We start from the raw sequence: 26,089 nt of genomic DNA, 5'->3' as shown, positions 1-26,089 counted from the left end.
ATAATGCAGTTCTCTAGTCTCAATTTACAGTAAGACTGTTCTTACCGGAAAAATGGAATTGCTGTCAAGCATCACTAAAATCAATTTATCTGTGAGTTGGGAAAAACTCTTTGAATTACATTCTCTAGAAATAACTGTAGTTATTTGTTCCACTACAAAGGAGAATATTGTTTATTTGCTTCAAGACTAAAGAGTCTTTTAATAAAATCTGAACCAGAAAAAGAGGTGCAGACTTTGTTTCAAGGACAGGCAGGAAGATATGACTGTCTCAGCAATTCACAGAAAGAGGATGAAGGTTCCTCTGTGTGCAATATTTTATTTCTAGAGCTTTTTTAAGCCGCAATAAATTTGTGTCTACTCTGATAGGAAAGCATCAGATCAAAACCACTCTTATACAATTTCTCTCATTTTCTGCAGGAGAGGAAAGGATTAGGCGTTGAAACATAAAATTTCTGCAACTAATCAGAAGACATATATGTTCAGAGTCCAGCTGTTTTTTTAAAATCTGAAGTACCTCAGCTAGTCCAGATTTTATCTGAGCTGCTCCAGCTCCATATTTCAGTGAATGAGAACAGAAACTATCCAAACTATCCACCATACTTAGAAAGTGTCAGTTCTTCATTTCATACTCAACAGTAATTAAACATACTGGGCATGAGTGTATATACAAGCTATTCCTCGGTACTGCTGTGCCAAATACTAGCCTTTACAAGTATCCAAGACTGGAAAACATTACATCATGATTAGTAAAACACTCAAGAACAAGTAGCAAAAACTAATAAGGACCTCGGCAGGAAGAACAAAGGATAACAGGGGAAAAAAAAAAAGCGCACTCATTTGCTTTGGCACTGTTTCAACCACTGCAGTGATTATTTTTTTTTTTAAATTAATTTTCACAAATTAGTATTGTCTATGGACTGAAAGCTTCATTCAAGGTCGCATGGCAGAGATTTCACCTCTGTCCATTTTAATGTGATCCTTCACCCCGTTTCTAACAGCAGCAGGCACAGATAAGAGGGGGCAGCATGGAGCTTGCCACAGGCACAAGGTAGAAACCTCCTGGTGTAGAAAACTATCGCTGCTGACTGCAGTAGAAGCGTGATCCAGCCAGTGATGAAGACACCTGCAGACAGGCAGAAGCTTATGCAACTTCAATGGTTTGTGAATAGGGAGACCTCTTTCCAGCTAATTACAGCCTTGTTCAATGACTACAATGTTTTAAAGCATGCTGGAAAAATGAGCTATACAAAAGAAATACCAAAGTTTGAGTTGTTAAAAACATACAATGTGTTCATAATAAATTTTATTTAGATGGTATATGTAGAGAACAGATGGTAGCGTTCATGTGTTTAGTAAAAATACTAGACGAAGACAAATACAGTTGATAGAGAGTTTAAATTAAGAACTAGGAAATTTTCATAAACAACTTAATTTTCAAGCTCTAAACACAGCTAAAGCTTTTAGGGAAATCAGACAAAATTACCAGCTACAAAGACACTGTATTGCAAACCTAGTCCTTTACATTCCTAGTAGTAGAAGTAACCCATCCACATCCAACTCGCAGTCTCACAAACATTAATATACTTGTCTTATGGGTGTCCTGGTCAGAAGTAAATAAGCAATCATTGCATTACGGGAAAAGGCTAGGTAAATCTTCCACTTCACGATAGGCTTGAAGGAAAATTCACAGAAAGATAAATTGAGATGTACACTGTGTTGTACAACTGTGTATTCAGGAATGTTATTCAAACTTACAAGTATCTGCCAGCTTTAAAATTTTAATCTCCTAATGTTGTGAAATTAAGAAAAAATGGACACGTACAGCCACTACGTATAGTTTTGCTCTGCTTCCACAGAGTTTGGGAAGTATTTTATTAAACAGTTTTCTGATGTATGCCGATTGCTTGAGTGTTAAAAGAACATCTGCATGTGCCAGCGGGACTCACTCATACGTTCAGACCTGCAAAGTTCTGATAGCAGGGTGAAGGGCTAAATGTGGTGTGTCAACAAGCCATGAGTCCTGATGCTTCAGAAAAAAGAATGAGATGAGCTGGGATGAGAGGAGAGGGGGAAAAAACATCCCAAAATAACAGAAGACACAGACACTCAGCACAGAAAGATAATTCAGTTTAAACTCTTGAATGGATTTTTTACTTGAGTTTTGCTTCTTTCATGCTTAGTAAAATGAGAACTATGATCGAAGGTTTTCCTGAAGTTATGGCATACAGCTTTCCAATAAGGTATAAACTGATGCTCCGGTCTTTTAGCTAGTGGCATCTTTACCAGTGTTGTCTTTCACCATTTGAAACCTTTATCCCTCTGTCATAGATAGTCAAAATTGGAGAGTAAATTGAAATATTTCCAGGGCAGGAAAGGAAAGAAATGTGTCACGAACAAAGTTTTATCACATACACCTCAATTCCACTAAAAAATTAACCTAGGAAGAAAGAATGAGATATTCAGCAGTTTCTCTGTAATAAATATATTTAGTAGCCATAAATACAAAGGAGAAACAAGAAGAATTTTGCATAATTGACCAAGGAAACACGATGCTATGAATTCAGCTACACAGCTAATACACCCAGTTACAAGTTTGGTAGGAAAAATTCTCTAAAGTTATATACACGATTGTGTATTTCAGAGCCTTTCACTGCAAAGAAACCCAGTATTTGCCACAGTGAGATCGTGAAAAGGAAAAGCTTTACGTGTACTGCAAATCTTAAAGCAAGTTATGAAAGTTAGCATGCCATCTTATGCTAACTGCAGCATGAAGGACTTGATGGACACCTCAGCCATCACTGCAAATACAGCTGCTCAGCTTTCTGAAGGGAATACTTGGTTATTAAATAGAGATGTTGCAATCTGAGTGAAGAACAAAACTAACTTTAAAATATAAAATTAATCTAAATTCTTTTGCAGGAAGGGCTAAAAAAATATAGCATTGGTAATTGCTCTACGATTATTTTACCAGTGGAACCATTTGAAACTGATTTCCTAATTGATTGCACTGATACTAAGATATACGTAGACAGCTTACACACTTGTATCTATATACAGTCAGTAGATCCAGGTGATTCCTTGTTTATGCTCTTTCTGGCCATGGACATAATGGCTAAGCCTCAGTCTGGAAAAGCTGTAGAAGACGCTCATTGGCAAGGTCAAACAACTACGGGAGCTGGCAGGGTGCATGTTAGATCCATCTGCTTAGGCATATATACAAATCATTTGGCAAGGTATCGATAATATCACAGTAGTTTTGGATCAGACTGCTTTTAGATTGCCAGGTGGAAGCTAAAAGATTTTGATCATCTGCTGCTCACAAAAAGGCTGTGACTCCTCCTTCTGAATGCAGACCTTGCCAGACATCCACGCCTTGGATGCCTCTAGGTTAGGGTACACACAGTGGTGATGAATTAACTATTTCTCTTTAGTCCTCTGCCCCAATGGGCTAATAAAAATGTTCCTTCTGAGGATTGCTGTTTACAAGCCTATTAATTTAACATGAAAAAGTCATTCATTTATCCATTTCTAGTTTTGAAAAAGTTTTAAAATAAATTTGAATTTACCTAGACAATTCTGATTTCTTTTTTTTAGTTCAGTATCATTGTTGATACACCTGTACTTACATTGACACAACAATACAACAAAAAAGTTGCCCGCTGCTCACAAGCATCATGAGAAATACTGTTTGCTAAATGGCATAGAAGCTAGATTTTGAAAAGAAGATACATTGATATTGGTTTTGTTGCTGCCTCCCTCCCCATTAGGCTGATTTAACTCCCTCTGAAAACTTTCACAGTGTTAGTGTCTGTAAAAATACAGATAATCATTATTTATACCCCACCATCTTCAGCAGTGTACAGTTATCTTCTATGCCAGTCTAGCTTCATCTGGCATCTGATTAAACAATAATTGGGCATGGCAGCAGCACTTCTTAGTGACTTCCTTGTCCTTGTTAATAAATCACAATTGTCAATTTATAGCAAATTAGGCGAACTCTGCTCTCTTAAGCCTCATTTTATTTAAATCAGAAAGATTTATGATCCTCTAGGGTATAATACACCTTCCATTACCTCTGTAGCTAGTAATCAAGAATACGCCTGTCAAAGTCAAAGTGCAAGGATTCATCATATTATTTTTTAAAATCTCTGGTGGTTCTCCTATGAGTACGAAATTTAATTCTCCGTGGACATCTGAGGTTTATTTTGCAATTATATTAATTACCACGTAAATCCTGATTGTCCTTCTAAACCTCTCCTTACACAAGCACTTTGGGTTTCAATAGTCTTTTGGGCTTTTAATCAATGACAGAAGATACCTCATTCGTCTGTCACGGAGTCAGTTCCCATAGCACGCTGTATCTGTACTGAGTCCAGTGCTGCCAGACTGGATGGGGCAGGTGCTCTAGAGCTTCCAAGGTGACCTGATCAACTGTCTGGTGCAGATCACTCTGTGAATGTTCTGAGAGATTTAAGAGAAAATTAGGCACACTGAAAATAGGTGATTTTGCCCAGGGTTGCCTCTGTACATAGAATCCAACCCAAAATATCTGATGTAAAAAAGACATTGAGTATTTTATATGTAGTCTTGAATTCAACCAATATTCATGAATGAGAACAATGTTTTCATTACCCTCAAAACTCTTAGGGCCTATTTATTTTCAAATACATGTTGCGGTGACAACAAAACTTTTCCTCTTAGGCTATCAAAAGCCAGCGGCTCTTTTTTAACTTGAACACTGTAGAGAAAGTTATAAAGACTGGGCATTTGTATAGAAAACACAATTCCTATTAATAAGAAATAAAAGAAAATATATTTGTTGTATTTTAAACTTATTGCTCAAGACAATTAACCTATGCCTAACACTTCAGCTACTGAACGCAGCCTGCATGAGAGGAGGGACACACCGCATGTAGGAATGCAGTGAAACCTAACATGAGACAGGGCTTACATGATCAAAAAACCTCTCCAAAGCACTCACTACATTTCTGAAATAAATAGAGCTAAAGATGCTGGGACAGTCACAGACCATTCGAAGAAATTTTTCCTGGTGTACCCCTGCCTGTTAAGGATGCAGGCTTTTGGTGTGGAACAGTTCTGTACTGATAAAAGGTCTCACACCGAAATACATGTTACATCAGCAAAAATGCCAGTATAATCTGTTTCACTTGTGGAAGCTGTGTAAAGCTTCCTCTGCAAGGCTTGCCACCTCGCATACCAGCAACCCTTTCTGGCCTAAACCAAGTCTGTAATTTGATAGTGACAGGTAACACGGGCAGGCAGCGATGTTTTCAGAAGCAAACATGCGAACGAATGTTTCAGACTAGTAAAGAAATCAAACATGGCCACTCTGATAATGAGCAAGAGCACAACATTTATTTTGGAGGCACTCAGAAGTGCGAGGAAGGGACCCCCGAGGGGCCAAGGAGGCAGATGTCTACCCTGCACCAGCTCAGCGTTGGAGCCTGACGCTGTCAGCAGGGGAGTGCAGAGAGCTTTGGTACTTTACCCTGCAGGGTATGTGCACTTACCCTACAGAGTAATCTACTAATTCTTGAGCTAGTCTGGCCTTATAGAATTTCTATTAACAAGGGAGAGTTTACTCTTACACAATAAATGAAGTTTTCTTTTCAGCTTAGCCTGCTTACAGTAACTTCACCAATTCCATCATCCCCAAAGGAAAGGGGAAAATAAGGGAATTAACCTCCTAGGACAATCTCTGTTCATGTTCTTGGACAACAAAAGAAACTCAAAAGCCATATTGTCAAGTACAGTCAATGCCAAGAAAGCCTCAAGGATAACAGATGATAGACAATCACAAGAAAATCTAACAATAAGGATTTTCAGCTGTGACCAACTACTTCAACTGATTCAATTATGTGGAAATGGTGGGATGCAGAAAATTAAGAGCTGGTTAAAGAGAACTTGATTAAGGGGAGTTATAGCAACCAGCAATCACCTGAAAGACAGACAAACCACAGAGGAAGAAAAATTATTATTTAGTGTAATAGGGCCAGGCAAACATAAGAACAAGAGCCTGAAATTCAGACTAAGCACCAATAAAAAGTTCTTTACCCTGGGAAAAAAAAAAAAGATTGGAAGCCTGGTCTCTTAAGGCATTTAGAACTAGGCCAGAAAAACAGTAGTAAAAACAAAGCGGGGGGGAATGATCCACATTGACAAAAGAATGAATATGACGGTGTGCACCTGTGGGTATGGCTTACTATTCACCTCAACTGCTCAGCTACTTCTCTTGATGCAGCACCGAACAAACAGAGCAAATGCCTGAAGCTGCTCAACATCTGCTTTCGTGCTGGCCAAACAAAAATGGAAACACTTCTTCAGAGTTGGCTTTATTGTTAAAGCCCTCATTAGGGCATGCCACAATACATTACTATGTTTTTTACAGGGTGTATGCATGCCTACCACCTTCAGCCAGCAACTGTGGTGGTAATCCCCCCTTAAGCCTTTCATTTTTATGCTTTTCTAGATGTAAATCTACATTTTCTTTAGACCTACCATAACAGAAAGGGCAAAAAGAAAGAAACAAAAATCTGATTGATGCATAGTAAGTTTTACAGAATAAGCATACACAGGAAAATACTGTGATTTCTGTAGGTTTTTTCTGCCCTAGGAGCATTATATGAAATTATAAACACCTACTGCTGACACTCGTGTTTGCCCTAAAATATAGGAGCAACATACAGGGCATACATAAATATAGGTCTACTCATTTTACATGGCCACCCGTTATTTCTCATCCCTAGAGGCTTTCTGCTTTATTATATTCAGAGTTGAAAATGCTTCTTCGACATTCATTAATAAGTATTTAAAGTATGGTTAAAACAAACAAATACAAAATAAACCAGCCCAGATCACATAAACACACGCTCCAGGAGAATTTATCAGAATGAAAGTTCAAGGCAGAATCAGCTGCACTGATTTCTTCACACAAAAACTTGGCATTGAGCTTACATTCCACTGTCCGTCCCTCCGACCCTGACACTGGGAGAGGAAAAAGGCCAAGACAGAGTAACACGTGAAGGCAGAGACGTTTGCTCTCCTGTCTCACGTGGATGAGGGCAGGCTGGTTTAAGAGTTTCTTCCAATTTCTCCTCCTCCTGCAATTCCAACTCAGGGATTTATTTGCGTGCTGACTGATGTATATGGGGACTTATACACATATGTTAATAGATTCAAAGAAACAAAAGCATGGAGTTACATTTTCAAACAGTATTAGCCTAACAAACTAGGCACGGACTCTCACACAGCTGGCATGCATCAGCAGCCAAACTCTACACTCGGTTACATTCATGTAACCCCACCCAAATCAGCATAACTGAGAAACTGGTCCATTGGAATAAACTTGCACTGTCTTGGCCTTGAGCTGTAAGAGCTGGCCAGAATATCTGTACATGAGCAAACACTACCATATCTACGTTTTAAGATCAGTTCTATGTTGAATACTCCTAAACCAGCCATTTTTCTCGGATTCTGACAGATTATTCATGTAACGCTACAGAAGTACATCTACATGGCAAATTGCAAATACAGCAAACATCATTTGCCCGTGCTCCAAGCCAATGCAAGGCCATGTGCACCCCCATGAACAGCACTGAGTCCGTGGTAATGGTGTGGGGTCTGTACTGATACAACCTGCTTATTAAGCCTGTGCTGAGCAGTCACAGCTGCTTCTGCTCAGCTACCTCTATCCGCTCAAGTGCCGGCACATCAGTTGTATCTGTGTACATGTGATAGACACAAATCCCGCATATCCCTGAGACACTCTGTTCTGAGAATCTCAATTTCTAACCCTGTTTTCAGGGACAAAAACCTGGCGCAGGGGGTGGAGAGGAGGAAGAGCCAAATTCCTCACAGAACTTTGGAGCCAGCTTCCTCACTAAATATCATTCTGGCTTCACTACAATGCCTCCCACCACGAGAGTCTGGCTGCAAAGAATACTGTCTCTCCAAAGCCCAAGAGCTTTACCCAGGATTTTTCCAATCGTTATCTGTCATTCTGGATGACTGGTGAAATTGCTTGAACCCTCAAGATACTGCAGTGCTGCTAGAAAAGTCAGGACACTGGCTGAACTCAACAGGGAGGTGAATAGAGTTGGATAAAATTTACAGAGCAACTCTACCACAGACACGCATCAGCATCTGTTGCCTGATGCGTGGGCTATGTGCTCTACTGATTTTACCTATCTCCACTTTCCATTTCTGACAGCTTTTGGTAACAGCAGAACCCAAAGCTGACAAACATCTTTCATCCCGACAGCTCCGGCACCCATTTATCTGAGGAATCAAAGAGGCTGTGGCGATGCCTAGGTAAGTACTGCATTTCATATGCCAGGTTGGCAATGTTCTTTCACTTCATATAAAGTACAGATGTATTTTAAACTCTCTTTCCTCCATTCTACAAATAACTCTTTTTGGAAGAAAGAAAATTATTCTCCTTCATTTGCTGTTACCTCAGTTTTAAGAAAAAAAAGTGTGAAAGACACAAAAATTAGCCAAAAAAGCCAAAAGGCCATTTTCAGAATACAGCAACAGCAAAGTACACTGAGTGTTGGTTTCACTTACCTTAGCTTTTACTACAGCTATTCAAGTAAATCCTTTCTCAATGGCTTATTGATTGCAAGTTTGATGATTCTCTTGAATTCTAACACCCATAGACTCGATTTTACAATATCAATGGGAATACATAAAAGCCACACACTGCAGGATAAATGAATTAGTACGGTACCGTTATCTATTTACCAGCCACCAGCTGCACTCACACACTTGCACTGCAGGTGGCCAGCGGCATTTAAAGCAGAAGAAAGCTTCATTTCTCTACTTGTAATCATACTTCACAATCTGAACCACACATATTATTTAAATAATCTTCCAAAGAATGCTATGGAGAAGAAGAAAAAAAGTATCACTGGATAATTACACCTATGTCTGTGTTTAATATGAAAACAGAAGTTCCGTAACATTAAGAGACATTTCCTGCCAGCACTGGTGGCACCCTGGAGCTCAAGCTTGTGCAGCCTGCCAGTCGCCGTAGGTGGCACTCTCACACCATCTCCCACTGTCTTTGGGGCAAAGAACAACAAAAAACCCCACTGTTTCAACCGTGGTTTATCTATAGCAAACACATTCAACACCCATTTTAAGGAAAGAGCCGCAGCAGCGAAGATAGCTATCAGCACATCGCCTTCCCATTCCTAAGTGAGCAATCTATATTTCTGTCATCAAACACAACTGCCTGGGCCCCTGGCCTCTCAGCTCAGGTGGTCCATGAGTTATCTCACTTTTACGTTTACTCAAACTCATCATGGGCAGCATTACACATTGCTAAGAGCCCCATAAGGTATACATTCAATCACAAAAACATTCCTGTGATCCTGAAAAATAAGAGACTGAGCCATCATCAGTGAGACAGTGAAAAACAACGCTACAGGCTTTTGCAACTACAGTTAACTGGTAGAAATTCCTGATTCCATCAGGCACCAGTTGAGCAACTGGTAATTTAGGTGGTTTTCTGCTAATTGGCCTACTGTTTGGTTTTTTTTCTGAAGGTTAGCATGAGCAAAGGAACCCCAGAAAGCCGTCTGTAACTGTCTGTCCCTTTCCAGGGAACACTGTAAAGCCAACAGCTCATTTGAATGAGCTTACATTTGAAAAAAGGGTGGGTTTTTCACTTTATTGATGCACTCTTCCACACAGGATTTTTTCAAAATCTACATCAAACAAGGAAAAACAAATGCTGAGAGGGCAGATTTAGGGCAATTTATCAAGGTCTGGGAAATAGCTTCCAGATGGATAGAGCTGTTTGGTGCTGGCTGGTGAGAAGGAAGCAAGGTATTGTTATTGAATTAGCATGAATCTCTGGTGGAGAACTGCGTGGTAGATAGAGTGCTCCTTTCATATGGTTTGCATTTGGACCTGTCAAATTTCATTTTTATTCAAAAACCTGTGGTAAAGACACGCAGTTCTTTTTTGCTTATTAAATTTCCACCAATTCTCCCCGTACTGTTATCCAGTCAGTATTTTTAGACTCTGCTCGAAGTGCCATGCCTGGGTCTGTTTGCTCTTTGCCATGCTTGGATGGCAGCTTGGTGCTTACGAGCCCACGAGTGGGTTTAGGGTTGATGCTCGCACACTGAATGCCACCTGAGGAAGTAGGTGAGAGAGGAGAAAAGCTGGATGCTCTAGGAGATGTTTAAACTGAGTCACTTCAAGAGTTTATCAGAACCTAAGTAAAACTATGCATACTGAGGTCTAATGTACACTAGAAAGTGATTGCTAATATAACTAGAGGATTATTCTTGATTATTCTTTTAATAAACCCTCCCTTTGTAAACATGTCTTCTAGGGGTATAAATGCATCTATGTTAGTGCATTTGCTAATGCAGAAATATTATTAAAAAAAAGAAGAAAAAACTAAGGAAAAAAAATACTCATAACAAACACATTTCTGCTTTGAACTACCTGGATATCTGTTCCACAATATGTGGAAGACATACACAAAGATTTATGTATTTTCCTACTAGTTTTGAAAACTTTTACTTTTCAAGTTATCCCAACAGTCACCTAGTCCCATCTGAAGAATTCAGCCTAGTTTGTGTTAAACATCAAATAAAATGACTGTTCCATTAACCTGAGGAGATAAACAGCCACAGTTTCCCTCACTGCAAAGACAAATCAATTGTAACCAAGTAGTTAGTTTCAGTTGAATGAATTTTTGACAATGTGGTCTTCTAAGATCCTAGAAAAATTGCTGATTGATACGCCGATGGGTAGAAGGATTTTTAATGAGAGGAAATTTCCAATGGCTTTTTCAATTATTTAGGAGAGTTGTTATTATTCTTGAGCACCAAGCGTGGGGGCACTGGGGTGAAATAAGAGAAATGAGCTTTACATCTTCCCTTTTCCAATGTTTCAGGGATCTATGACAATTATTCTGTTACCATCTGGGGTGTATCCTAGGCAAACAGAGAAGGGAAACAGTGATATCATCAGAACCAACTAATTCCTAAATCCTACCTGAAATGTAAGACATGTATACTTGTGCTCACATCCCACACGTATGTCTGGTTTTGCCTTTTTTTCCCCTATAGTTCTTATTACTCTGTGTTTTATGAGCATCTGCTTCAACTGACCAAGACTCTTGTAAGAAATATCCAATGAGGCAAATAAAATCACAGTCTACAGGATGCAACCTACTTCTTTGCCCATAACATCCGATCCCCCTCAGGCTATGAACAGATCATATGCCTCATTTATTACTTATACTTAATCCTTCAGCTACTGACTACTGAGCTAGGTTTCCAGTTATATCAACTCTGAAACAAAGCCCTGGTAGCCTTAAGCTCTCACGATGCAGTGTTAACAATGGGAGTTACACATCACTACTGAAGAAATTGCATTCTTCAATGACACGATTTTCCGATTTTCAAATGTGTTATCAAGAATCTGACACTGCATACTCACAACGCTTGGCATCTACAGGATTTCACATTTGCAGATGACTCTATGGACTTTAATGCTCAGAAATCAGAGGCAGCTGAGCTAGTGGTTGTGTCTAATCAGTTATCGCCTTTCTGCTAATCAGTCTGTGTGAGATGGATGTAAGCTAGCAAGTACCAACATTCTGTCATCGTGGACTAAACTGGCCCTTAATTCTCATCTGAATTGCCTCCCCTTTGGCGTGGCAGCTTAGGAAATGGTTATCTTGTTGCTGGCAAGAGAAAGGAAATGAAAAGGAAGGTAAAACCAACTTGCCGTTTCATATGGCTATCTACTTCACAGAATCAGAGTGCCCAAGGTTAGAAGCAACCTCTGGTCGAACCACCCTGCTGAAAGTAGGGTCAGTGACAGCAAGTTGTCAGGGAGACCTGGATAGTCATGGCACCGAGAGAAAGAACACCTTTCCTATTGCACAGGATAAATTTTGTAGTGGAGCGCAGTTGAAAGGTCACACACAGTCTGCTTGAGTAAGGAATCTTTTGAGCTCAATTGCCTGCAAAATTGACTTCTCATGGTACAACAATTAAGAAAACAGAAGGGATGGGGAACACTCTATTGCTGTTCACGTAGTTCATTTGTAGTCATACCTTGAAGCCAAAAGGGCAAGTGCATTGATAAAACTCCACTGGATCATTGTTGCATGTCCCATTGTTCTTACATGGATTGGAGAGGCAGGGGTTACACTTGGACACAACACTGATATCTACTGGCTCTGGAAAGGCAAAACACAGTGTATTAATAGAGAACTGGATTACAAAATTAATACTTCCCGTACTCACACATACATTTTTTCCTAATGCAGTATTCACCCTGTGTTGGCACAAACACACATGCTGTGGGTGCAACTTTACACAACAGCATCGGATTCCCAGGGATTAGAGAGATTTTAAGTACTTAAATCAAATGCTAGGCAAGTCTCAATGATGCTTATATTCTCCTGGACGTGCAAACATCAGCTCTGAAAAAAACATGTTGGGAATCTCCAGAGAGTGGACTTATATATATGGCTTTCAGCAATTTTTCCTTCTCTCAGTGCTGGAAATTCTGCAATAGCAACCCCTAGGGAACTATAACATGACAATTCTATGGCTGGTAACAAGAACGAAAGTGCAGATGCAACAGCAGAAATGAAAAACATGCATAAGAAAGATTTAGTTAGAGGCTTATGGGAATATTTAGGTGCAAAGTGTTCTACCATCCTTAATTTTAGCAGAGTTCAAAACTTATTTTCTTCCTGTTCTGCCCAGAAGAATGATTGATTATCAACATTCAGCTATCTCAGCAAAATGCAACAAAGACAAATCAGCAAAGATGTAAATATATGCAGGTAAATATACATGGCCATACTTAAACCATTTAATAAACCCCATTTTTTAACAGAATTCTTCCAGAGAAGTAGTGATGTTTGTGGTGAGCAGGAAAATTAACACAGACCAAAACAGTACTAAGTACTTTGGGGTACCGAGTCAATCAGTATTTTGAGATTTTACAGAAAGCTAATTTAGACAGTTATATGCACAGTTCAAGAAATGGTGATTTTGAAGTGGCTAAATTTCAAATATTAGTGAGTTAACAGCTTTTACATGTAAAAAATAAAACCTAACACTTTAAAAGGCCTTAAATCAGGCAGCAAAGAGTCTAAAATAATTTTATTTCATTTTAAAGGAAACACATTCTAAAATAACTTAAAATTGGTCTTGTGCTAATCAGAAGCAGGCACAGAGCTTCTGTTATTGCATGATAAATGATAAGAAGGAGTAAATTGTGAAACAGCCTGAAAGTGAAGAAAAGAAGCGTATACTTGATGTTAGAGGGAAGGTGGAGCTGTAGAAGGATACCAAAAACTAGGGATGTAAAAATCCCTTCCAGTCAAAGATTTGCTTTGGACCATCCCATACAAGACATAAACCCTCATTATTAACTTTGAATACTCGCACAGCACCAACAGGAGGTAAGAACATGACAGAAATGGGTACTGAGGAGTCTCAACTGAAAAGCACCTGCAACGTCAAGGCTATATCCTGATCCTATACTGATGGTGGCGTTATCAGGGCCACTGACTGCGGAGTACAACATGCAATGGTCTGTTAACAGGGCACAGTTGACTGCAGAGCGCAACGTGCAATAATGAGGAAAAAATACACAAGAAGTAACAAATCCAAAAAAGTGAAATAAAAGACTGTTGTTGTCCTCTTCTATCTTTGTATTTATGTCTAACTGAATGCCATACATGTTCTTAACTTGGAGTTAGGACAGCAAGAGGAAATAACATCTGGATTTCTGGCACTGACAGGGGGTAAAATGCGACATATCTGAGCCCCTTTTGTCTTGAAGGTAGAATATATGAAGGTAGTTCCTCGGAGAGCTCATGGAACAGGCAGCAGTGCTGCTCTTCTAGATTTAGAGGTCAGTAAGCCAGATTTTGTTCTATTAATTATTTATTTCATAATACACACACGCTCATTTTCCATTTATTCCTATGGCATAGATCAAACCTAACCAATGTAGGAGCTAATAAGAACGGTGTTAGTTCCTAGCAGTTAGGTAGTTCATTAGTTTGCCCTTGTGGATTTGATTTATAAATCCATATAGCAAAATGCCCTCAGCCCAGCGCATTCCTTTCCTCTACTGCATAACTAGGAGGGCAATTTAATAAAAAGCAGAGCTGAGTTTGCATGACTTGCACATTACATACTTTTTATTTTCTTGGCTCTGCTGAGACATAACCTTCTGTGCAGTCACAGACTAAAACCATAATTTTAACAAGACAAAGCTAAACACTACTTTATTTTAATGTAAAAGTTACTGGAGGTCACAGAGGACATCTATGCACTACCTTCATACAAGCATCTCCGGGTACCAAGCTCAGCACGGGCTGACTTCTGCAGCAATGACCCAGGCTTTTAGCGGGGCTGGAGTTTCAGCCCGCCCTGAGCTCCACGCTAGCAGTACTTGAGCTAGGACTGAGTCTACACAGGCAGAAATACAGGCATATCCTTGGACACTGTGTGTCACCCCACAGAAGGTCTCGCTCTTCTGCTGAAAGGCACGTGTCACAGCTACAGCTCAGTGGCGAGAGGGGATGCAGCTGCAGGACAAACCGAGGCCGCACCATACCCTGTCACAGGTCACGCACTCGGCTCCAGCCCGAGGGTAAACCTGCACGTGACACTGTAATAAATCCTGTTGCTTTATCATAAAAAAGCATCACCGATGTCCATGCAGAATAGCACAAGGCATTGGATCTTAAACATGCACATGGGAAATGGGTCCAGTTGGACTACCAAATCATGCCTTGCTTTTTCAAAATACATCTCCTGTGATGAGAAAAGGTGAATTTTGCTAGGGCCTGGAGCTTTTTGGAGTATACTGCCACTTGTCCAGACCATCAACAGTTTCTGCTTGTCCAAGGACCATCTCCAAATCAACACTTTTTTCTCCTTTTCTATTCAGATAAAGCGAGTCATGGAGACAGCTGGGATAGTAGAAAGCTCACCAGATTTCTAGTGGACCAAACTAATATTTACATAAAAAACATACAGCTGTTCTTAATAGTCTGGATCACAGGCTTTCTTATCTCTTGTCTAAGAGTTGCTTCCTCAGTTTTGAGAGAAAGTGGGCATAACTACTGATATATCACAGTTTCAGAATGAAGAAGTCATCTAGCTTCTCTTTCTGGATTAATTTTCAGACCCCGTTTAATATGTAAATACGAACATTTTCTGTGTTCCACTTTGTGTGAAGAAGTACATTATTTGGTATTTTTAGTATTTAGGGTATATTGGTACTCCACATTTGAGAGACTATTATAAAGTCTGTAGTTCTGATAATTATAGTCAGAGTTCTGCTAGTTTTGAGACTGACATTTCAAAGTAATTAAATTATAAGGTTACAGTTATTAAAAATATTTCAAAGGCCATAAAATTCAGCTCAGGCTTGGGAACTTGTGTTCTAAACCCACCTCAACACCATCATTTGTTTGTTCAGCGGTTTAATCCCAGCCTCTATAAAATCATGCTGCCAAGCAGAACTGTAAATGTGCACGGCACTCTGAGAGACATAAAAGCAGGCTTTATGCCCTCATTTCCATTTCTAAGAGAGGCTACTGACCCATCTTTTCCACCATAAATACAGCTTCATCTTCACATACTTACTAGTAACTTAAGTGAACCTCCAAAACTTTTTTCACAATATGAATATACAGGTATATCCTAATCTACAGTCAGCAATAAGCTACTTACTTTATCCACAAAAAAAGTGTGCTCCTTATCATTTGTCTATCTGTTCTCTAATGCAGCACACTCCCTTCATTGACTACGCTTAATCATTAATAGCTGCACCTCAACCCTCTCCTGAATGAATGTACACTGTATTCAGACAGGAAACATTTTCCATAATTTATGGTTTCTGATACAGAGCTGATGAGGACAGTTTACAGATCTTCAAGTGAAAATGTACTTTTGGTAAATATTTGCTTTCCAGAATACTCAGTTTCTCAGCTTTCAAGTAAATGTACATAATAACTACAGTGCTCTATGTTTTTAGACTAACCCTTATTTTACCAAAGTTTTCTGGGGTAGGTAGAAGGCCAAAAACAATTTATTTGCTCAAATAAGTTCTAACAACATGCTAGATGCTAACTTGCCATTATATATAATCCGGTGCGAGCAATAGGAATACTAATTCCTCTGAGGTTTGCTGGTTTTCCTTCCAGCGGTGCAGTTAACTGCACGTTGTGGAAGAACACTTGAAAATGCAACTTGAATGTAATGTGATGGTTCAGAACACGAAAGCCAAACCAACTCCCCCCCAAACTCACTTTAAAACCAAAGAGCTTCCAAGAGTATAAAAATAAAGCAGTGTGTATGAGGAAAAGCAACAGGACAGAACAGAGAGCCTCCCAGTTTGCTCCTACCCTTGCACTGGAAGTGGTGAGTCGGTGTTGTGAGCAGCAGCCTGTCCACCATGGCGTCAGGCCCGCTGCAGCGGGCTATCCCGGGCTCCTTGTACCCTGCCTTCACCCACTCGGAAAGCCAGCGGAGGTTGCAATCACAGTGCAGAGGGTTGGTACCTAGAGCCCTGGTGGTGTAAAACAATTAACAACAGTTATTTTGGCTTGCAGCAAAGATAAATCCCTGATCTCATTGAGGCACATTTTATTTTATACTTTTACAGGAATCCTTTGTTTCAAAATGTGGGAAAGATCTTCTGAGTATTCAGGAAGTCTTTAGGATTTATCTTTTCCAGTATTCCCACTCTTTTCCTTTTTTCCCATCATTAGTTAGGGAGGTTGTATAAATACCTAATAACAAATCACTTTTTCAAACAATAAATCATTTTTTCAAACAATTGTGCTTGAGCAATGTCGCCTCACCAGACATATTGCTTTCATCAAATTTATCACATTGCTTTCTTTTATTTAAGTCTTTGGCCTTCATGAGCATATTCTAGCAGTGAATTGTGTAATTCAGTTTGGATCTGTTGACTCACGTTAATGTCTCCTCCCTAGATGAAACGCGCACACAGAGGATATCTCTGCTTTCAAAACTGCAGCCTGGTGTCTGCTAAGTTTGTTTATGGCTTTGAAAAGACATTTGCTGGTTAACCCATCACTTGAGTTAGGTCATATGGTTGAAGTAGATGCATTCACATAGTGTAATTATAATTCACAGAACTTTTTCATTTATCATGGAGAGCTATCCAAAAGAGAGAAAACCTTTTTACCTTAAATTTAGGTGCTGCCTTAACTCATTTGTACTATTTTTTCTCTTAAAGAAAGTGTCTTTTCAGGCAATCGGTCAATTGCAAAGTCCAGACTTCAGAAAAGTCAGTTTAAAAACAATTTTTGAAAGTGTGAAGAAATGCATGTTGGAAGTCTGAATTTATTTTGCAGAAAGTAAATGTAAGGCTTTAGCTGTACATCACCTGACTTGCCTGGGAAGAAAATTAACTCAATAAAGATTAGCATAGGGAAGAAATACTAAAGAAACCAATAACTGAAATTAGGTTTTACACTTTTCTATTTCTGCATTTTTACTATTTTTAAGATGGTATTTTAAACTCAAGCTTCTTTCAAATAAAAACATATCAGACAGGATATCAAGATAGAAACCTCAGTAAATTTGTTGATACATTTCTATTGGAGTGACTAATGAACCCACTGTGCCCTAGACAGATTCATAATGAGAGTTCATAGGTTCAAACCCTGTCTACGGCTCATTCATCAAAATTAAATGTGTACTGCAGCACAGTATTAAAAAATATCCATCCATTCCTTCTGTAAATCCATTGCTTACAATGGAAAAAAACTACTGGGTTGACTTTTTGACCCTGTAACTGTGATCAACTGGCTCACTTGTCCAAGGTCAAACAAAACGCAGCAGCGAAAGTTGGACTGAGGAATTAACTTTAGCATTGAGCAACTGCCACATATAAAATGGGAGTGGGAGGACAACAGAAAGCTAGTTACTGTGTTAATTAACCTTTATAAACTACATTAGAAATAAAGCCGCTCTGTAGACACTAGAAATGATTACCAATAACATTGCTGTACAACTGCAGATGTATCACATGTATCTTTCTGTGCTTTTGTTTGTGCTTTTGAATTTTTTTTCTTCATTTCCAGGAACTATAGGGAATTCTTGTATTTTCATTCATGAGTTCTAACATACTCTCTCTATTTCTTTGCCCATTATACCAAAATATTTCCAGAAGGTAAAAATATTTTGTGGTGTAATGAAACACTACCAGCAGCATTTTCAAAATGATGTGCAGATACTTCTGGTCAGACACTTTTTTTTTTTTTTTTTAGGCAACTTAGAATAGAATCAATTAAACTAACTCTACTCATAATAATGTGGACAAACAGAGGAGGGGACAGCTTATTTTTATAGGTAACAAACATAAATTTGAGTGAAGATGAGATGATTCAACAGGATTAGCAATCTGAGCAGTTTATCAAAACTATATTTGACAGAAATTCCTGCTGCACACAGCATCCATTACCAAGGGCTTCCTGGAGTCCTGGGAGGGCCAAGAGGTTCGTTGTGTGAGGGCAGTTTGGGAAACCGAGCCAGTTACCGAGTTGTGCGTCTGTGACTGGTGAGGACAGCAAACGCAGGAACTGACCTAACTGAGGTCTCCGTTCTACCCCAACAGATTTTGGGTTATTTTTAAGTGCTAATACATGTCATCCTTCAGTAGTGCTGTACATTTTTATCGTTGCCCTGGGCTAGACAAGGTAGTAGAGTCATGGCTTAAATAGGTGATTATTAATAGTAATAAATACTAAACAAAACCAGGGTGTCTAATACCATATACAAACCTCCCTCTGTCTTTAGTGAGGTATATCAGCTACAGAGTTTGTTATAATAGTTACATTACAACAATAGGATGTTTACAATGTGAACGAAATTTGGTGAACATTTTCCCGTAGGCTTTAAAGAGCCATGGAGAAATTGATTGAAGTATCTAGACCTCAGTTTTGTTCTTCCAATTACAAGCCAATTTAAAGCTATTACAAAAGACTCTGACTAAAATCAATAGTTTTGGCTACGGTACACAAATATTTCTTTGCAATTCTAAAGGTTAATTCGATACCCTCCCTCTTCCCCCCACCCCAAACTGTACTGATGCCAAAGGCCCAGGCTTATCATCCTGCTCAACACCTTGGTAGTCAGCTTTCGCCAGCCATAACACCAATCCTACTCTTAGCCACACAGCTTGTAAATGTAACATAACATTTTGTTCTCCCATGCATTACGAGTTTGATGAGTAGCACCCCCTTGTATCATTTTCTAAATTATTCCAAGTGCATACTTTCTCCTTGAAGATCTATATATCAGGAAGAGCTCAGAATGAATTTATTTTCAATTATGTATGATTTCGTTTGAATAAGCACAGCTTTTTTTGGCATGTGAAGAGCAAAATCATTGTGGTTGCTAAAAGTTTCAGAATCCTCTTTAAGAAACTGGAGAGCACAACTGTGCTGTAAAATTCAATTGTTCAACTGTGCAAATTACACCCCAGACAGGTCCTATTTATTTTATGGATCCTATTTATTACTGTTCATTTGAGCTTTGTGTATTTTACATTTCTGGCAGCACATACATCTAAACAGATAGACGGCAGTGATTGTATTGGGCCAAAGGGGTTTTTATCACTCCCTAAGGTGAACGGTTTACCCAGGAAAATTGTGTCTCCACCTCATTTAAAGTAAACCCTGAGGAAAATCCAAACAAATGGGGCATGATATGTTTATCTCTTGAGTTTTAAATTTACCCTCAGAAGCCAGATTCCCAGTATGCAAGGTGTCACCGTGCTTCCAAAAGGAGATACAGGGCTTCAGCACAGTCAGACTTTCATTGCAAAGCACCATGTGAAATGACTTGACTTATACTGGGAACATGATGAAGAAATACCCTTTGTGCAAGACGAATATTTACTCTGACTTAGCTAGCAAGGTGTAAGCTTGAAACAGAGAAGGTTATTTCTCAGATGACGTTGAAATTGCCTAAGTTGCTCACATATGATTTCTGTCCCTACCAATCTGAGGAACTGAGACAGCAAGCTGTTACACAGAAATAAACAGTCCAAGGACATATTTGCTATCCAGAAAATACGTAAATATGAACTGAACCTTGTGTTCAGGTAAGTGTTCTAGTGGGCATGTTTAAGGTTGCAAAGAGAGAAACAGAGATATAAAGTCTATGTTAAATGCACACGTATCTGTATACGTCAACATCAACTCGCATGCATGAGGGCAGCACCAGAGCAGAAGATATCTGCATCAACTTGTGAAACTAGTCACCTTACAAAATGACCAAGACATACCCAACCCTCTGATTACTTGAGGACAGTAATCAAGAAACATACTACACAAAATTACTTTTCCTTTACATCTATTGTCTAATAATATGCAGTATCACACATTATCTTAATAAAAAAACCCCATTTTCTGTTCACTCCTTGGCACCAACTGTTACACTTCAGGTTTATTTTGTAACAATTGCAGCTATTTGTCTTTACAGTTCTTTCTTCGGCTGAACTGCATTTAAAAATATCCTGGACCTCCAGCAATACGCCAGTAATTTCCTGAAATATCTAAAACTTCTAATAATTTTTGCAAATTATGGAATGAAGTATTAATGCTGTGAAATGGCCAGTTTCCATATGATTAAATATATATGCCTGAAGTAGTGATTCATCAACAAGTTTATATCCTGACAACATTTCAGTATGCAAAACATATGACACTTATTAAGCACAGAATTCACATTTGCTTAATATTTGCTCTTTGTGGGAGGTTTCCTGTCTGCTCTCAGACCATAACACACTCTGCATTTCACACAGACAACGCTGAAAGAAAGCCTTAAGCACAAAGTCCACAGAAGAGGAAACTGTCACACTTCTCATTTGGTTTTCCTTAAGAAAATATTTCAGTAACTAACAACAACAGGTTCTAGTATTTTTATTTCCTTTGAACAGATGTGCTATGAATATCCAGAGCAGAATATAGAAAGTGAGCAGGAAAAACCGAAAAGCTATGCAATCTTAAATTTGTAATAATATTACTGGTTTATAAATCTGAAACAGTCGATCAAACAGATGAACCAAGACAGAAGTACTTACAGATGGGACAGGGATACCAGGTCATTGAAAGAACCTTCGGGAACACTGGAAATATCGTTTCCATGGAGTGTCCTAGAAGAGGGGAGAAGCAGGAAGGTATCAAACCACAGTATTTTAGCTGCTCCCCACAAGTGAAGGAATTGGTGCTTAAGAAAGATATTTAATTTTATTTCTTTGAGAGTTTCTATGAGCTTCACAACTCACAAGCTTCCATGCTTTATTACTTCTACTTCTAGATGTTGACACTGAAAATAATTATACAATCGGTTGTTGGTGACTAATGCTTTAAATTAAAAAGGTGACATACTATTTATGCTATGAAAAGTATATTGATGACAAGCAGACCCTCACATACAGACCGGTATGCTTTTATAGAATCCCATTAGATGGAAACATGGAAAAAACAGACAAGGGAAAATAGGAACTGCGGAAGTTAAATTAAATATTGACTTCAGAGAGAGCCTAGGAGAGAGCAAGGGTCCATGAGGGCAAATATATCTGCACTTTCACATTCTAGTTTCCCATTCTTACAGTAGGAAATACCTCTTTTTGTGGTATTTTAAAAATCCATTTGACAAATATAATTATGGTATCAAGGAAAACACTTGAAATTAGTTGGTTTAGGACATTATATATTCACCCTGCACAAAGAAACTACCATTTTTCTGGCAGGGATTTCAGGATTCTTGTGAAAGGGTTCCTCACAGTTTGCAGAACAATTTAAGCAGCCACTTTATCTCTTTTCTAAGAAATACATTTATGTGTGTGTTACATAGGCAAGCATAAATGGAAAGATTTTTCTTGCAGCTTGTAGAGTGCAACACTTGTATGGAAAGAGTAAAAATCATTATTTGTGATTACTTTCCGTTTTCATTGCAATTGCAACTGAAGGCCCTGCTACAAAGTCACAACTAGAGGTTGTGACAGACAGGGAGGAAGAGCACTTCTTGCAGTGCCAAGGCCATGATCAGACAGGAAAACATGCAGCAACAAAAGAGTGGGCAGGAGGGCACAGGATGCTAGGGGTGACAACTGCATAAAAACCATCCAGAAAATGCACCACAGAAGATACACAATCACGTGAGATTTTATTTTATAAATAAATAAAATCAGCTATCCAGTTGATGCACCCTCTGCCTCACTAGATAATTAGCTGGCAAAAAATAGCATAGAGAAAAATATTTATAGTTTATTGTAACTTTTCTAGTTTGCATGTCACTGAATATCAGCTTACTACTTTATAGTAACAGATAGAAAGAGCTCATGGGAGGCCAATAGGAGCTGGATCTCATTAGCAGTTTCTTAAAAAAAAGTTGGTAGAAAACTTGCAAGGAAAAGGGCATCAATATTTTAAAATTATATTTTCTTTTGCACTTCTCCCCTGAGCTCATTCAGTTATAGCAAACTGCTGTACTGTTTATGTCCTCTTTCCCAGGTCCAGGAATTACCGTCAGTGCTCCAGACATGGCAGAGGAGGGTGGAAAACAGAAACCTGCTGTGTGTCAGTTTTGTAGCAGCTCTTTCCCTTGAGTCACTTATTTTCTAATTTACCTGGTGATTTGCGGAACATAGCAATCACATCTTATTTTTTATTTTTGTGTCTGTACAGATGCTTGAAACAGTGCCCATTGAGTTTGTTTGGAACAAACCAAACATCTGGGCCCATGGATATACACAATAGCCCCAGATGAAAAGAAAAGCATCTCTTTTTACATCCTTTCTTCCCTTTCTCCACCCCAACACCACTATAAGCTTCACCAGGATCTACATGATGCCTTATAACTCTCATGAATTCTGCCTCCACGTACTGCCTAACACCAGCATACCTAGCAAGGAAAGCCAAACTTGCCAGGGGAAGATACACCTTGTCCTGTCTCCCGTGAGCCTGGGTCCTGCCATGGGGCTGTGAGCTATGTGAGCATAAGCAATGTTACCACAATCACGTTTCACAGCTGCTCATTGTACTGCAAAGTTTTTCTACAGAGCATGAAACCACAAAAGCTACAGCAGAGTTATCCTGCTGGCATCTCTCTCCAGTTCTTGATGCAAGTATACCAAAAACTTCCCCTCCCAACATCCTGATTCTGTAATTTTCCTTTAAGCATACCTAGGGTTTGGCTATTAATAATAATATTTGGCATATATAAGGATGGATCTCCAAGCAATTAATCTGAACAAGAACAGGAAATATATGAGCTCCCACACAGTAACACCAGAAAAAGCACACTCACTAATTCTATACAGAATGACCAACTGACTGAGACATACCCTACAGCTATTAAATAAGGAGCATTTTTGTTCATATGAGGATGCAAGATCAGGCCTGGTCAACAACTTGTCATCAAAATGTTCCCTCCTTCAATGAAATGAGCATATTTAAATAAGCAGACACTCATATGAGCTTATATTCTGATCTTTTAAACTACTGAAAGATGAGCAAGACGATTCTCTCTGAACAGACAGCAGAACTTCTATTTATCTTCCTGTCGTATCAATTGTGTCTGTTCTGTGGAGGGGTGCAGTTTCTTTTCTAAATGTCTTGGAAACTTCTTCCAAGAGAAGCTGAAGAATGACAAAGCCATTTATCTGTAAGAAGGTAAAACCATCAAAAATACAGAACCATTTGGAATGAATGGCTTGACTACATATCTTAAACACTGAGGTATGTTTCATTGCCTGCCTTTTAATAAAAAAATCACATCAGCCAGATCATCACCCATGCAGCCAAAATGAAATGATAAATGCTAAAAAACTTGAAACCCGAAGTAATAAATAGTGGCAAGAGAATTCAACAGTGCAATAAAATCTTTTTCCTCTTGGATCAACAACAGGAACACATTTTTATACCATAAAATCTTATAAACAAATGGTCAAATAAATCTGTAACATTTGGACAGTTAAAGCACACAGATTGATGTGTGCGTTCTCCCTCAAAAGCACAACTTCTAGGTATCCTCTTGTCTAAAAATTGGTAAACAGCTGGAGTATGAATTTAGGGTGGTGGGGATCTCTTCCCAGAGCACAGAGTAACAAAACACTTGAATTCTTGAAATAAAAACTTTCTTCTCCATGTAATCTCAGTAACTTATTACTTTGTCTTCAGGTAAGGAAATGACCTAAACATATCCTTTTGGGTTTTTTTGGTTGGTTGTTGGGTTTTTTTTACTAACTGTTCCTGCCTCCTAGCCCATTGTTCTCCTAACATTGGGTTACCATAGACACAAAGGGGATGCTTTTTCAGTAAACAATGATCTACCCTGTAAAGAGAGAAATGTGGTTAAAAGCTTGGCTGAGCTTACAAGGCCACATCCCATGGAGGGCAAACACCTACGATGAACCCCGAAGGATGCCAAACCCTGCAGGAACCAACACAACTCAGATGTCAGAGGAACTGGGAAGCCAAAGTGTCACTGCTCAGTGCTCGTAACAGCAGCACCTTTTACAGGTTTACTGGGTAAGTCATTCTGCAATGCAAAACCCAACCAACCAACCAACCAAAAAAAAAACCAAACCAAAAAGAAACAAAGCCAAATAATATTCCTGTTCAGTCGATCCAATGCAGCATCCAGCAATGAAAATGTATTGCAAAAATTGGTTCCAAGGTTTTGCCTGAAGAGTGTTTGTGGTAGCTTTATCATCACACAGATTACTACGTTTGTGTGAGCTTTGAGCTGCAGTAAATATCCATCAGGTTTCAGTAAAACTAGAACATCTCATGCTAGTAGAATTTTATAATTTTTTTCAAAAATATAACATGGAAATCTTTTTAGTGATCTGAGAAAGTATTTTTCTTTCTGGACTTTGCCTCTTAATTACATCAGGACAAAATGTCAGAAGTTACAACATTGTCGCACAATAAAAATGACCTTTAAAATAATCATTTCAGGTGTACCAGAGTTTTCTAATATTTATAATTACTTTGTCTCAATCTCAGCTTTTAAAATTTGTTTACATTTAGCTAAGATGCTTTTAGCTAAGATACATTTAGATAAAAGACTAGCTTTGGACCAAAAAAACCTCAAAATAAAACCAAAACCATAATAGTTTTGGTGCAAAAACCTACTGATACCAACTTTTGATTATTAAAAAAAATTCTGAAGACTCTATGTTGAAATTGCTCCCCAGCACACTTTGGCTGCCAGTATGGATACACCAGGTGAGGGCTGAAGATTAAAAGCCTGATTGTGTAAACACTGATATATATTGAGGCATAAACATAAACATCTCGACTCTGCAGTTTTCTCAGTTGGGCTTGTGCTGAAAAGCGTAAGAGAGATGACAGAACCAGATATCTGTCAAAGATCACTTTCATCATACATCTATGATTATTCTAATTTTCAAATACTTATTTACTTTATTTACTAGAGAGAGGCAAAAAGTAAAGAAAACATAAGGAATTTGGAAGACACAGAAGCCTGTATGAGAAGGGTCTGCTACCTTCAAAGGCATGCACAGCCAAAGGTAATGAGATCTCTACATTCCTTTTAGAAAAAAAAAAAAAGTGGAAATTGTTTTGCTGATGTTTTCTCTTCTAAATTCCCCTGAGAATACGGATAATAAATAACTGACAATAACAGATTTCACACTGTCACTCGGAAGCCATTTTCTCTCTGGAGAATTGATTTTTAATAACAACATAGATGACATGTGGCAAAAGTTGTAGCTGATACCAGAGTTTTGTGGGCCATAATAAATCAAATCAATCTGGAGGCTTCCAAATGCATGAAGCAGAGGCAGAGATTCCCATTCAGGCTTCATTTCACTTGTGCTGCTCTGTGCAAGACAGTGAGGGCTTCTCCCTCGAAGCAGGAAGGGTTTGGTTTTTTTTCCAATTTGATTAGCAGATCAATTTAAAAAGCCAAAAGATAAGAGTTGTTATTAAAATATTGCCCTTTGTTTCTGTCCATATGTGGCCTGCAAGAACAGAAGTGAAAAGACA

General features: G+C 38.7%; 1 protein-coding gene across 2 annotated transcripts in view; it reads right to left on the bottom strand.

The window, feature by feature from the left end:
• The window catches only part of SLIT3 (slit guidance ligand 3), a 527,279-nt gene that overhangs the window by 63,660 nt on the left and 437,530 nt on the right, over window positions 1-26,089 (bottom strand). For both annotated transcript variants that reach the window (XM_075766507.1, XM_075766506.1), the window contains exons 25-27: window positions 21,151-21,222; window positions 16,436-16,599; window positions 12,108-12,232 (exon numbers count right to left, since the gene is read on the bottom strand). In XM_075766507.1, coding sequence (XP_075622622.1) covers window positions 12,108-12,232; window positions 16,436-16,599; window positions 21,151-21,222 — 361 coding nt within the window. The remainder of the gene's footprint in view (window positions 1-12,107; window positions 12,233-16,435; window positions 16,600-21,150; window positions 21,223-26,089) is intronic.

This window comes from Balearica regulorum, chromosome 14 (genome assembly GCF_011004875.1).
Source record: "Balearica regulorum gibbericeps isolate bBalReg1 chromosome 14, bBalReg1.pri, whole genome shotgun sequence".
In the NCBI taxonomy this organism is placed as follows: Eukaryota; Metazoa; Chordata; class Aves; order Gruiformes; family Gruidae; genus Balearica; species Balearica regulorum.
Note: the sequence above shows the minus strand (reverse complement) of the source record. Positions and strands in the feature narration are given on the sequence as shown.